This window comes from Dromaius novaehollandiae, chromosome 13 (genome assembly GCF_036370855.1).
Source record: "Dromaius novaehollandiae isolate bDroNov1 chromosome 13, bDroNov1.hap1, whole genome shotgun sequence".
Classification (NCBI taxonomy): Eukaryota; Metazoa; Chordata; class Aves; order Casuariiformes; family Dromaiidae; genus Dromaius; species Dromaius novaehollandiae.
The window spans coordinates 19546937-19562417 of NC_088110.1; the positions used below are offsets into that span (position 1 = coordinate 19546937).

Here is a 15481-nt window from a genome sequence, read left to right on the forward strand (position 1 = left end):
CTAGGAACTAGTCTAGGGTCAGAGCAAGAGTTTCTAGTGAGGCTTGTGCATAAAAATCCCAAATACTGAAAGGAAAGCTTGCAAACAAGAACATGGTTGAATACATATCTTATCTTCTCCCAGTCTTTTCAGCCTTATTGCAGGGTTCTACAACATTCCCAATCAGTAAAAAGCTGTATATGTCAATAGAGGAAGTTTGTGTAATGGGCATGGAGAATTTAGGTTGTGAACCCATGGTCCGGACCTGGAATATATAACACCATTTCTCTGTAAAATGTATGAAGCATTTTACCACCAAATTAATGAAGAAGATCTCTTCTAATTTCTTGTGCAGTCAAGCCTCTCCACAATGCTGGTGTACTGCACATATAATTGCTACAGACCAGTGCTGGGCCACAAATAACTCACATCAGGACAATTCATTCTCACTTAAATGGATTACACCAATCCTTTCCTCAACACATTATGAAAATGGAGCTTGTTTTTCTCCTCCCCCAGGTTAGCTTTTCTAATTCAGAAAATTAAAAAAAGACATTAAACATTATTCCTATTAGTGGGCCTCAGATTTATAAAGTCTAAAACTTTATGTTTTAAAAGATTCTTACCACTATTTTTGACAAGCTACTATGGTTTGCCACAGGCCTTTGAAATGCAGAAGGCAGAATGCCCTTAAGCTAAAGAAGTGCCTTTTCTTTATCCCATTAAACTGTACTCGGGCTCAGCTGAGTTACAAATTGTTTAAAATTGACATTTTCTTCTTTTGCTTGAATTGCTCAGAAAAAATTTAGGAACACAGGACTGGAAGGGACCTCCTGAGTCATCGAATGCTGTCCCTAGGCACCATGTTATATAACCTTTTTCATAAATGTACTGAGCTCCACCTCAAGATCAGCTGTTTTTTTCTGAACCCACTATCTCATTTGTAGGCTGTTCCAGAACCTCAAACGATTAAGGAACCTCCTTCTGATTTCCAGCCAGAATTTATTCACAGTATTTATACCCATTTTTTTGTAGGCAAATATTGCCCTTTAGCTTGAATAGCTATTTCCCATGTCTTGTATTTATTCCCTCATGTATTCATATCCTCCCTCAGCTTTTCTTCTGCTATGCTGAACAAGCTGAACTTTTTTAGTTCCTTACTGTAAAACAGGTCCTCTACTCCCCTAATGAGCTTCCGGAGCACAGCAATTATTAACTGTCCATGGACTTTCCAAAGGGCCAGGTCTGCACTGCCACAAAAGTAGAGGCACATGTTATATTGGGAACTCCGGATACCTATCGGAGACCCATGACTGGCCAGGGATTTAACCTGGAGCTACCACACCACTCCTCCCTAACCCAAACCACATTCAAGCATGCCCTCTTCAGTGGGTACCACAGCAGGTGAAAGCTTCTCCTGTTCTCAGGGGTAGACAAGAGAGATGGGAGAAGGCCATGGAAAGAAGAAAGAAAGAAGAGGAAAGTGGAACAAACATTTCCAGTTAAGAAAAAGACAAAGCAGAAGTTCTGAAGACACAGCTGTTTATGGAGCTCAGTACCACCAGGGAACAGAAAAAGGATAGCACTGGTGCAAGCTTTTATTTTTAACTTCTCAGGCATTTTTGAAATGGATAATTCCTAAAGCATTTGACCTAAGAACAAAACCAGAAAACATCAAGAAAGGTTCTTAAATGTCCCACCAAAAGCCACTGAAATCAGTCTGAATTTTCAAGAATCTCTCAAAAATTTTTAGCCAAAACCAAAAAGAGGTAGGTCTTAAAAGTTTTGTTACAACTTAAAACAACATAGTACACAAAGACCGGTACAATTATATAGTCCATAAACCATGATAGATACAATATATGTACTTTCAGGAAAAGAAATGGGAAAAATACAGCATCGATGATGGGAAAGAGGAAAAATAAAGTGGGTATTTAATCACATTTGGTGAGGCAACATTATTTTTGATGCAAAATGACACAAGGAACATCAGGTTGAGTATTAGAAAAAGCTCCTTAATGCTGAGAATTGCAAAAGCCTGAAAACTAGGAAACAATGGACATCTGAAAGTACATGACACAAAGCACCTGTAGACAAACCAGTATCAGAGAAAAGGTATTTTAATCCTACTTCTTTTCTCTTATTTCTCAGATTTTTTTGCTTATATTCTAGTCTAGATTTCCTTATAAATTCTACCCTGAATTTGCCTCTGTAAAGGAATTCCAGGACGATATTTGAGAGGCATGACATCTCCTTCTGGCACTGTGAATGTGTCGGATGCCTGAGAGCACAGAGGGGAGCCTTAGCACTGTTCCACCATTTCTCATTTAAGCCCATTGCTGAGAAGCACTGGAGAAAGACCGTGAGATCAAGGGAACGCATGCTTTCACCATCCTGAAAGGTGAATGCTGATCAATGGCATTTATGAATGATTTAGTATTCAGAGTGCATTTGGGACTGTCTTGTAATGTCATCTATCATGGACACACACAAAGACAGATGCATAAAACAGAAAATTAATCCTTTACATCTAGCTTTATCAAGCACAACGTGTCACTACTGTGGTTCAGCCTAACTTTATAAAATACATTCTGAAGATACCACAGTAGGAAAAGAGCAATACATCTTGCCTAGCAAATATTACAATCCAGAGCCCAACCTACGTGTAAGAGTGGTACATCTCCTCAATATATACCCACTTTTCCTCCCTCCTTGGGTAGTTCTGAAATCTGTAGCAATGAACTACCTTTTAAAAAGAGAGAGAGAGAGAGAAATTTCTACTGAAAAAACAGATGATAGAGTAAACAAGAAGAGCCTTTAAGGCCACCAGGTCTTACACAGCCCTTCAGACTAATCACAGGTCAAAGGAGCAACTGCCAACATAGCTGTTTACTCATTTGATTTAAAAGTCCTCCTGAGTTAGAAAAGTTTTATCTGTTACTCCTCAGTTTTGCTGTAGGCTCCAACAGTGACTACCCAATGGCTCCTGATGTCTGTCATCGTTGACTTTTGACAAGAAATAAAGTTCTTTCTGTAACTTTTCTGACACAGCAATGACACTGATGAAAATGTTCCCTGTCCATGTACAAAATTTCTTCCATATTGGCACTCACTCATGATATACTATTAAGAGAAAAAAATATTCTTTGATCTGGACCTCCTGAAGGGAGATAGCTTAATATATCTATTCTATTTGAAATGCACCCTCTTCATTATGTTTTTGTAAAAATCAGTCTTCTAAACATCACATAGAAATGCTGCTTTTAAAGGTACCACTTCCAATACAGTTAAGATCAGCAGTGCATTCTCATTATTCTTTGTAAAGCCAGCTCATGAACTAACTTTTATCCTATTAATCCTTTGGAAGTAGGGGCAAGATTTGCCCCCATTAGGAATTTTACTAACCAAGAAAGACTACAGTTAACAAGTACAAGTATTGAGACATATGCATGGATTTCTCAAGAGCAGACAGCTGATACACATAACCTTTGGGCTAAGGAAACCACCACTTTAGATGACAGAGGAGTTCTGTTTTTATATCCACCAGTATCAACCTTTTGAGACTACCAGAAAAATGGTTGTTTTTGTGACATGGGTAGCAGTTCATTCAGACCCGAAACTCGGACTCTAAACTCGTTTCACAGGCGTATTTTCATGTTCTAGTTGGCAGCAGACTACTTATTTTACGAGCCTTCCTCCAACTTAACTGCTTTTTCAGCTTTTCTACTGATTGCATGGATAGAGTCAGCAAGACATGGATAGAGTCATGGATACTGAGCATGACTGGCTGCACCAGAAGGGGACAAAGGCAGCTCTGTCTCTGCTGCTGTCACTAGCACATGACAGCGAAGCCACTGAAGCAACCACATGAGTGAGTCAAGCATAGTCCTCAGCCCAGCTTGTTCATGACCTCCAAGTACATCCCAGCCACCAGCACCACACCCCAACGCACTGCTGGCCATGGTGAGACATGCGGGCAGGTCAGCCGGGGCAGGATTTACAGACAGGGCAGCAAGGGGGTGACACTTGTGGACAGGGAGGGAGGTGTTGTGGGGCAGATGGTATGTGCAAGAGACAACAGCCATGCTTTGGCCACTGCTGCTGGACTCTGTGCACAGCTATGGCCCCGAGCCAGAAACAGGGCAGCACCTTTGGACAGGCCTGGCTGAATCAGTCCTGGTCTTGGCATCCACACCCTGGACCGCTTTGACATCACCAGTCCCGAGAACTGACTTCCTTTCCTGCAGGCAGCCTACTGCCAGCAGCCCAAGCTACCCCATAAGATGTGGAGAACCAGCAGTATCTTCTGCTCCCTCACAGAAGCACCCATGGGAGGGTAGCACAAAATACGGTGCAGGTTCTGTGGGTGAGAAGGGTAACTCTCAGTTCATTAAAGTGCTGGCTGTGCTTCTTAGAGGAACCAGGGACCCCTCGTAACAGGCCCAGCAGATAGTAAAGGCTCCAAAAACAGTGCTATTCAGATTGCAGCTGCTGCTAACCAAGCACAGTGCCAAGATCACTATGGCAGAAAAATCACCCAAGCATATTTGCCAACTTTACTACTTTCTGAATGTCAAATGTTGGCAGTTATGTACAAGAATCATCAAATAGCTATCAAGCGACCATGTCTTTGGGTTACATCACCCTGTCATGGACTTGTATTGCCAACATTGTGGAAAAGTTCAAGAGCTGGATTTGGAAGTAGCCTGAAACATAAAGGCATGTGAATGAACGCAAAGATGTAGAAGACAGAATCTGGCCACTTACAAATTACAAATGCCCAACTGCAAGGATGTTTTACCAGCTGAAAGTCATGTTTGAGCGGTACATCAGTACCACAACAATCACAGGTAGTTCATGGTTGTCTTGCAAATTTACTTGTTTCCTGCCTTCCTTCAGCTAAAGTAGCACTAGTGCTTGTACACAGTGCAGTGAAGACAGAGCACAGAGCAATGCAGATAGCAGGAGCTCTAGCTCAGGATACATTCTGCTACCACCCTTTTTAATTACTATTTGCAGTTCAAGGCTGCACAGATTACCTCCACCCACACAAGGTAATTTAAGCACTTTTATTTCGTATAACTATGTACTGACATGATGTTAACAGTTGCAAATTTCAAGGAGTAAAATCCTTAGAACTGTAGTTAAAGATCAAGCAGAAAAATTCAGATCTTTCCCTGTGATTTCACAGATTCACAGAATAGCTGAGTGTGAAAAGGACCTCTGGAGGTCATCTAGTCCACTCTCCTCAAAGAAGGGCTAATTTCAAGGCTAGAACAGGTTGCCCAGGGCCTTGTCCAGTTAAGTCTTGAAAAACTCCAAAGACAGAGATTCCACAACACCTCTCTGGGCATCTGTTCCAGTGCTTAATCTCTCTTATCAATTTTTTTTCCCTCCTGCCCAGTCAAAATTTCCCTTGCTGCAACTTATGACCATTACCTCCGGTCTTTTTGCTGTACATCTCTGAGAAAAGTCTGGCACATCCTCCCTATCACCACCTCATAGAACTACAATGAGATCCCCCTCTTAGGCTTCTCTTCTCTGGGCTAAACAAACCTTTGACTCTCAGCCTCTTCCTGTACATCAGGTTCTCCCATCCCCTGACCATCTTAATCGCCCAGCTACTACCAAACTGCATCTCTTAGCACACAGACTCACTATACTGCTTTGTAAATGAAAGGGTTGGAAATTATCCCTAAATAAGATAGTGACATCAGGTGTAAGGTCCCAGTCTCTAACTAAAGTCAATTTAAAATTTGCACTAGCCTCAGTGAGGCCAGGTGCTCACCTAAGACATCGGACCGTACTGCAGGAACAGAACTAAAATTCAGTTCATGGGACTACCGGGGGGAGAAAGGTGTCAAAGATTTTTGCATTAGAGGGGAAAAATGAACAAAAAAGGTGATGAGGAATTGGGAAGTCATTTTCTTATTTGACACATGCTTTGAAACTGAGTTGTTATTAACATAGCAACTAGAACAGAAAATTATATGTTTCATTACTCAGAATTAGAATGAAAATGGACTGGTTTGTGCACAGAAACGTGAGAGGCTGGCCAAGGTAACAAAAACAGAACAAGAATATTATCAGGCAATATTAGTGTCAATATTCTTCACTATGTCTTGTATGAAAAATGACATATATATTTACAAATAATATCTTGCATGAACTTACAAATAGACAAAACTCAGCTCTTACTTCCATACAATAAATTTAGATAGGCTTATTTGCTTTGGTTTAACTGTTTAACCATAGTGGAAACACAAAGTAATACAAGTCAATGAGAATTACAGCTACAACTGACCAGAATGCTAAACTGAAAGGAAAATACAACTTCTGATTTCAGGGAACTCTGAACCAGAACTAACATGTTGCAAGAAAACAGACTAAGAACTAGAATGAATGCATTATTATGAAACTAATATAACACACAGTAAGACTAAGTGATGGGAGCTGAGCTGGGAACAAACCACTTCTTTGATTCCCACCAATATGTGATTTATCTCCAGCTAAAGACTCTAGGCCAGAATTTCAGGGAAGGTGAATTGCTGTTGTTATATTGAAATAATTACTTTAAATTCATTGAAAGTCCAGCTTTCAGGCTGTGGCTTTTAATATGCTCCAACTTGCTTTGCTCCAGCTACACTGTAGGAAATTTAGGTTTGAGTGTAAAGGAACAGACCTGGTTCTCATCTTACTCAGGTTTTACTCTTCCCTGAATTTTAAAGAATACTTCTGATTCACGTTGGTAAAGTGAATCAGTCTTTCAGATTAAAACTAGCTTTTTTTGTCCGGTAACTTCTTTTAACTCTTACTCTAAGAAGTTAGTCCAGCTTGGTTTAAAAAAGCCCTATTACAGCAGCTCTGGACCGGTCCATGCCTAACACAAGTGGGCTCACTGCCATCTCATCTATACTGATACATCCTGTTCGAAACACTAAAGGGAAGTCTAATGGTTCATTATTTGTAGATTGGTATTGCAAATGGAGTTCAAATTTTTAAAAGTCATCCTGGTGCAAAAACTAATAAAGTAAAATTCTTGACATTTCTGAAGTTACATGAGAATGTTTAACATCTTAAAATAAAAATGAGAGCATATAAAAAGCACAATATCTGAGAACAAGATATTAACATTTTGCAAATTCTTTGTCAAAACTGCATAAGTATGCTTTTGAAGTGTACTTTTCCTGCAAACGAATGCAATGCAAATACTAGGTCCCATAAGGCCTAGTTTATAGCCCTTACTCTAAAAAGTAGTCCTACAGATTAGCATAGTTAAGTATGTACTGTAATGTAGAGTCTGTTGTATATTCATTCACAGTGGGTATAATTCTTTTCTTAGAGACATTACGAAACCCAGCAACAGCCTTTGTATGTAAATGGAGAGTTCCACTAGCTTGTATTTAAAGGCATCTATAATAACAAATAAATAATACGCATAATATAATTATATATTTTAAAAGTGCAGACTTTACTATAAGGCACCCTATAACATATATTATCTAAAAACATAAAACATATTAGTAAAATAAATAAATAAATCCTTTAAATTTTAGTTTCCATGCTCCTAAACAAACCTCTTGTAAATACATACATATTCCAAATAAATGTGTAGCTAGTGACCACAAATAACTAGGCATAGAAAGAATTTCAGAATGTGCATCAGACAAAATTAATGCTATTTTTCCCTGGACTACAACAGGCTTTTCCCGTTTTGTCCATATCTAAATGATCTTTGTTTTAAAATTCCAGGCTAGGAATAGCTAATCCTTTACTAGTTCATAATAAGAATATTTTTAGCTGTGTTATGATACTCAAATTTAATATATATGCATTTTCTTGAGCGAAATCCAACATAATTTCCCAGGGACCAAGAAAGTTATAACTGCAAAAAGAAGGCTCTCCTTAAAGAATGTAATCAGAAATAGTAACACAGATAATCCAATCAATTGCTGGAGCAAGGGCCTGAGAGTTGAGGCATGGATTCCATCCCTGACTGTGCAGTTTGTTGTGATCTTAAGAATTATTGAGCCTTGATACATTTCAGCTTTCTGATCATCGTGCCCAAGATACTAATATATTTCTTGTTTTGGAAAGCATTTTGAAAATCTCATAAAGAAGAAACAGATTAAATACAGTTTTATGAAATCTAATTTAAATATCCATTTAAACACAAGAGAAAAAAAAGCTTTTTTACGGTGAGGGTGATCAGAAACTGGAAGAGGTTGCTCAGAGAGGTTGTGAAGTCTCCGTCCTCAGAGATATTCAAAACCCAACGGAACATGGTATGGGGCAACCTGCTCTAGTTACCCTGGTTTGAGCAGGGGAGCTGGACTAGATGATCTCCAGAAGTCCCTGCCAATCTCAACTATTCTGTGATTCTTAATTTTTTTTTTTTTTTTGCAACACCTCTGATGTATTTTGATGGTTTTTTTTTTTTGCTTGTAAACCTAGAAAAATGGACCTGGATGCACTTTCTAACTTACAAAGTCAGGTTCTCCATACTCATAAATATTGACATTACATAATCTTTTTCATACACTGGTCAGGCTCCATCTTGCCTCTCGGTAGTAAGGAAGCAATCTTTCAATTTTGTTTTCTGAATTGTTGTGTGTCCACATATGATTTCAAAGTTACTGTTACAATCATGCAGTTATTCCTCTTCACTGTGCCTGTCATGAATACCCTAATTACAGGTGAGATATTTTGTGAATTGCAAATACGGAGACCCAAGCTGTACAATTAAAAAACACAAAACACATGATCACTTAACATATACAAGTATACAAATTGATGTTAAAACCCTGCATATTTGCATATTAGTAGACATCAGCAGTTCTGTGCAATTTTTAAGAACCAAATTTCAGGAAAAAAAAATCCATTGGCCTACTTCTATGTGGTAATACACTCTGAATACTGCACATACTTTATGTGCAAGCTATAGAGAATGTCAGACGTCACCTCTTAAGAGAGTCTGTTGGTCAGCTAAATCTAACAGTGTTTTCTATCTCGTCCAGCTATGTACAGATTCTTTTTATGATTCCAGTACACCCTGTCCAGATGTTACTGGTGAAACTTACCTTGACTTCCTTTAATTGGCACTGTGTAAGTTTCAAATCCCATTTTCCATTGCTTCTACAACTCTTAAGTGTTTACATAATTTCATTTGTTGTTTAATAGGAGAAACCACCCGAGCCACCCAGTTCACACTTGCATTTCTACTCGCATAAAAACAAAACCATAAACCCATGTCTCTAACACTGGACTCTTGCCTAATGTTTCAGATATAGATGAGTACATGAAAATCATGTTTTTGATTTGTTCCTGCTTAGTGTAGATGAGGATTTCCTAAATATGCTGAAAATCCAGCTGTTGAGCTGCCAGTTTTGAAAGCTCTGTATAGACAAGAGTACCAATTTACCATATGAAACTGACTTCCACATGATCTACACTTTCCCATTTTTCCTCCTGAGCAGGAAAGTTAGCAAATCTTTGTTTCAACAGGAATGTTTTGGCACCTGACTATTATCTATCACAATATGTTGGGTAGAAACGACAGCATCTGCAAACAAGAGAAAGCAGAATACGGATTTTTGGTGTCACTGGGAAGCACCAGCAAAAGGACCACTGTGTTCAGACAAAGACAACGCTAGGTTATTTTCAACATTAGAAAGGACTCTACAACAATTAGCTTCAATCCTTGTTGCCAGACATGGTTTTAACTTCAGAGAATAAGACCATGAGCGATACAACAGTAAGCAAGAGAAACCTGAAAAGGAGAGATGAACATGCGCAGAAGGCACCAAAACTCACAGAAGGCAAAAGAACACTTCCATGGATTTCTGTGATTTTTGAATGATCATGATTATTTATATTCCAGAACAAACACGTATCCTAGTAAAGCATGTTCTACAGTAGCTATTGTGTGGCTGTGATAATAAACCATGAATAACATACCTTTGCTGACTCACAGCAGAAACCAATTCCGAGCCATTTCCATCTGATGAGAAGTCTTTACTCACTATCAGGTTCTCTTCTTGCTCTTCTCAACGACTGCTGTTACAGAATACTGCTTGTACTGGTTTAGGGAAAAGTCGTTTCGACAGCGAAGTCTCCTCTACCACGATCATTTCTGTACTTGCCTTTTTTCTGACAATGGTACACACTATCTCTGTTTCCTTCTCCTGTGACACACCATTCCACAGTTTAATTTTTTAGGCATTTTTTCTCCATCTCTTTTTCTCACATGATGTCAGTCTGTTAAACTGATCGTAATGAGTTGATCCTCATACTTGCATGGAGATCTGTTAAAATCAATAGATCACATGAATTAACTCACAGAATAAGTGCACGCAATATATCTATTATAAAATATTTCCCACTGTAAGGAACTACCAAGCAAATATGTGCTAAACAACAGGATTTTCTTACTTCTAAATCTAGACGGATAGTGACAAGTATACACAACTGCATCACAGAGATTCCCATTTGAAGTATTAACCATCGTAGATACTTATGTCTTCCCCTATATGTCTTAGTTGACATCCATTTTCTCATTTATCCCTGGTCAAAGTCTTCATTTGATAGGAAGTAAAGATGGTTTTCAGAACAACTGCCATTAAAATACATATTCAACTCTGGAAAAGTTCTGTCCCGTTGCATATGCTGTACACCAACACATAATCACTACTTGGTTTTCATTATTGTTTGTTTTCATTATTGTTTGTTTCACTATACTGTGGTATTTCATATTCTGTTTCAAATGCCTCCTTTTGATGATAAATAATTGCATTTTGTAAGATTCAAAGAAAGGTTTGGAGGAGTGCCACAGTATAGCATGAGAACCAAAGGATCACAACTACTTGCTTGCTTTCAAAGATAGCATGGCATAGTACAAAATATAATGAGCTTTTCCCAAGTCTATTTCTTCCTGTGAAAAAATGTGCAAATCAATTATTCAAACACTTGTGCTTTCCTATTTTCCTTTCAGGATCACCTATTCTCCAATTCTTAGGTAATATCTCTGCACTAAGGACCTCCTCATCTTGCTTTGCAACTCTTATTTGATGTTGCATGTTTGATAATTTTTCTGAAAACTTCCCTGGGGTATTTTAGCCCTCTTTCAGACCTAAGGGGTGAGTACATAGCCACCACAATACCAAGAAATCCACTACCCTGTCTATCACCCAGCCAGAACAGTGGCGTCATAAGCGACTCTCCTCTTCCTGCTGTAGATACTCACCATTTCCTGTCAGCTCTTCCTCTATGAACTCGCTAAAACATTTCTTTTCATCTTTATCCTGACTGGCGAGACATTTCTTCATGTTCTGGTCATCCTCCCCTCTTTGGTTTGGGATAGACATCTTGTGCCTTTGTTCACTGCTCCACTTCCAGTTTCTGCTGCTAAAATATCCCCTTCTGCCTCCCCCTTTTTTTTTTTTTTTTTTTTTTTGCATACTCAAGGCTCTGCACAGCTTTTTCCTTGCATTCACCTTTGGTTCCTCATCCTTCTCTCCTTCCTCTCACCCATGCCTTGTTTTCACCCTTCTCTCATTCAATTTTCATACCTTCCTGCCCCCTAATACAGGAATTCTCTCCATTTCTTTGTTTACAAACTATTCTCTCCCATCATTCAGTTTCCTCCTTAAGACACAATGCAGCCCTTTACAGTGACTTTTCCTAGAGCTCACTGCCAAAATGCACGATGAGACTGTACACTCCTTGGGGCAGGAGCGGTATTATTGACTGCACAGTATTTCCAGTATTTGCACAGCACTGGGCAGGCTGACTAAACAATCAATAATAAATCAATGGCAGAGATATGATAACAGTATTTTTAGCTTTCTGAAATATAATAGTTTCATTTTTAAGTGTATTCAATTGGAGAGATAATGCCTGTAATTAACGTAGTGGAAACCAGAGCATCCACCAAACCAAAATCAGTGTTCCAACGTGACGTATCGCACTTGGAATGTCCCCCTTGCCTGCAATGCTCTCTTGGGATGGGAAATAGGAGAAGGCGGCAAAACAATAAGAGTAATGAATAATCACATATTTTGCAAAAATGCTCAGTTTAGAGTTTGTAATTTGTACAAAAATCTGGATTTTGCTGCAATTTCATTTCAGAGTAAAGATATTTATGTTTAAAGACAATTAAAATTTGTAAATATTTATTTCCTGAAAATCTGTCATCACAAACTCAAAAAAACGCCCAATGTGATAATAATTTTCCTTTTTTTTTTCCAAAAAGACTCAGAGGTATATTGTGTGACTTGATTAGGGTTAAAATAGAGACTTGCCAGATTTTTTAAAATTCAAACTTTGTTTTCTGCCAAATGAATGGGAAAAAACACTGAAATCGCAATCAACTTTTCCTGGGTTTGACAATCACAAAAGTCCTCTTCCCACTCCTCATTATTGACTCACACACCACTGCATCCCAAGAGACTGTATATTCTAAAACAAGGAATGAGTAATCAGGAAAAAGATGTTTCCCCTCTTCAAAGTATGCACTAAAGCATTCATCTTTTCAAAACTTTCAAACTAAAATTTGTTTGGGTTGTAAATCTTACGGCAACAACACTGACAGCGTTAATGTAAGCTAACCACGGGACACAAGGTACATACACTTTCCTAAAATACAGACCAGCTCATGGAAACTTCTCCCAGTAAGGTGCAAGGCTGGGTCTTGTTTTAGCTGTCTGAGAACAGAGTAACACAGAAGCCCAGAAAGACCAGGCGAATTATCAGACCCATCTCGAAAGACAGGACATACTTTCTTCCACATCTTGGAAAGGGACATTTCTTAGTTTGTTCGAGACACCTTTGATGCGAGTTACTACTGCAAAGAGAGGCAACAATTTTGGAAGAGGATATTTCAGAACACATTCGAGAAATGACTCACTGGATTTGACTGCCATTTTGTTTACTACTGTAGAAAGAAGCATAACACTAGGTGTAATAAAGCAGATTTTAAAGAGGAATGGATTAAAATATCTACTTACCTAACGAATATTCTGCTCAATGAGCACTCTGAAGAGCTGATTTGCTACTGTAAACCGTAAAACTCAGTTTCTCATAAGACAAAATAATTAATTTGTTTTCTGACAGTAGCATCAAGGAGAAACTATGGGGTGTGATTATTAACTTGTGCATTTCTTAGGAGTTAAGAATTTTCTGCTGCACTCATTACTAAATTTGCTCAAGGTACAGGTAGTTTCTATTTCTTAGTCCTTTCAACATTGTTCTGATGAAATATCAAATCTCAAAAATCCAAATATTGCTGGCAAACTGGCAAGCAGAGAACACACTTCCAGCTCTTTTACTTAAGATACGAAACTCTTGGGTTTTATGTAAGCAGAGTTGCTTGTGCTTAGGAATTCAACGTTACCACATCATCCAGCAGACTACATGAACCATAAATGTCTTTAAGCTCCAAACTACTATAAGATAGTTTTTATTGAACTAAAGTCAATACTAAACTGGTTAGCTGGCAAGTTCATAATCACCAGAGGTAATATTCACAGTTGAGGAGATCGGGTCAATCAAGACTGGTATGCGTGCATGTGATTTCCTACTTTCATGATAAAAGGTGGCAGCATTCAAAATATCCATTATCAATATTTTGAATAGGAATCCTTTCAGGCGAAGTCTTCAGTCTTACCATATGTGCAATTTGGTGAAAATTTTGGTTGTAAACGAAATTTCAAAAATAATTCCATGTTCAAATCCACCAGTATTCATTACCCATACTCATACCGACTGTTTTATACTCAATAACCGGCTCCACTCTACTATAACAGAATAGATAACAGCCTAGACAGCGCCAAGTCTCACATTAACGTGTAGTGCAGTGTTACACAAAGGGCTGAAACCAGAAGATGAAAAATGCCAGTAAGATGAAGAGGAACATAAGCTACCACCCCAGCAAAGCCAGGCGTCGCTCCCACACGCCGAAGCACGACTGCCCGTTGGAGGTCAGTTATGAGGTGAAAACATGGAGTCTAAACGCTGATAACAACAACAGCGGGGTCTCTACGAAGGCAAGATGTGAAGGGCCGATCCGAACAAAATCTGACTGCACGCTTGATTATCAAGAAAGCTAATACTGGGAGGACGCTCGCACCTTCTTTACCTGGAGGAACAAATCCCTCGCAACGCGTGGCTGGGGAGCCGCAGGAACGCTGCTCGCTACGCGAGCGGCCTCCCCTGAGAAGCAGCCGCGTCCTTCAGCAGCTTGTGGTCACGGTGCTCCGCTCCCGGCCACTCTCGCACGCCAGTTTGCGTCTCCTCAAGCCTCCGCCGCGTCTGGTGGAAGGTGAAGCTTCTGCTTACGATTCACGGATTCATCTTGAATTATGGCCAGATTGGTCTGGGAAAGCCTCCTCGGCTTGGGCCGCGAGGAGCAGGAGACATTCGAGGGCGGTGGCGGGTCCTGTGCCGGAGCGGCCTCGCAGGCGAGCCGGGAGCCGTCACGTGGGGAGGCCGCCGTGGGCCGCAGCGCCTCCGGGGGGACGCAGCCATGCGAGGCCGCCGCCAAAGATGGCCCGGAAGGTTCTCTGATGGAGAACCCCACTCATCTCACGGCGCACCGCCGCGTCGGGCGGCCTCGTGGGGAGTTGGCCACCCCACACGTCCAGCCAAGACCGAGGAGGAGGCGGGCGGCTTCCATTTCCTCGAGAGGGCTGGCCAATTTGCAAAATGGCTGAAAGGGAGTGGGAGAAAGGCCCCCTTCCCTGGCGGGGTGCGAAGCGGGCCGGGCGCCGCGGCCCGGGCACTGCTGGCGGGGCGGCCGTGAAGGCACGGCGGGCACCTCGGCTCCGCGGCCGCGGCGGGGGGCGGTGGCAGACGCGGGGCTGCGCGGGCTGCCCGAGGCGGCGGCGCGGAGCCGGCCCGCACCCGCCGAAGCGCCGTGACCTTGGGCGGGCGGCGCGGGCTCCACGCGGCCTCGCGTCGCCCCCTCTGTTTTCAGGCGTTTGTTTTTTTGGGGTGGCTTTCGGCGGTCGGGCTTTTTTCCCTTTTTATTTTTTATTTTTTTGGCCGCGGAAAGAGTTTGAAGTGCTCCCGGCGCGGAGCGGGGGAAGGGGAGGCCGCGCGGGCGCGGGACTTTCCCTGGCGGAGGGCGCGGGGGGAGCCGCGGCGGCGGCGCCCCGGGCGGGGCGGGGGGCGGCGGCGGGGGGCGGGGGGGCGCCGGCCCCGCCGCCGCGGGGGGACGCGGCTCTCGGCGCCGTGCGCCCGAGCTGCCGCTGGTTACGCCAGCCCCGCCGCCTGCCTCTCTGCCGCTCCTCGCCTCTGATTCTGCGCACAGCCAGCCCCGAAGCCTGTCATTCTGCAAAACACAGTTTACTCAACAGAGAGCGAGCGAGTGGGGGAGCGGGAGAGGTGGCGAGAGGGAGACGGCGCGGCGCAGCGCGGTCCCGCACCCCAGCATGGCTTCGGGGGACCTTTACGAGGTAGCGGGGGGCGGCGGGGCGCCGCGGGGCGCGGGGCGGCCGGGGGGCGC

General features: G+C 41.7%; 1 protein-coding gene and 1 long non-coding RNA gene across 2 annotated transcripts in view; one reads left to right on the top strand and one right to left on the bottom strand.

Annotated features, from left to right (window-relative positions):
- LOC112987615 (uncharacterized) overlaps positions 1–10269 on the bottom strand; it is a 701714-nt gene extending 691445 nt beyond the window's left edge. Inside the window, exon 1 of the long non-coding RNA XR_010391477.1 lies at positions 9937–10269. This is a non-coding gene — a long non-coding RNA (uncharacterized LOC112987615). The remainder of the gene's footprint in view (positions 1–9936) is intronic.
- A 4883-nt stretch (positions 10270–15152) lies between these two features.
- The window catches only part of CDYL2 (chromodomain Y like 2), a 62409-nt gene continuing 62080 nt past the window's right edge, over positions 15153–15481 (top strand). Inside the window, exon 1 of the mRNA XM_064519740.1 lies at positions 15153–15431. Coding sequence (XP_064375810.1) covers positions 15408–15431 — 24 coding nt within the window. The 5' untranslated portion in view covers positions 15153–15407. The remainder of the gene's footprint in view (positions 15432–15481) is intronic.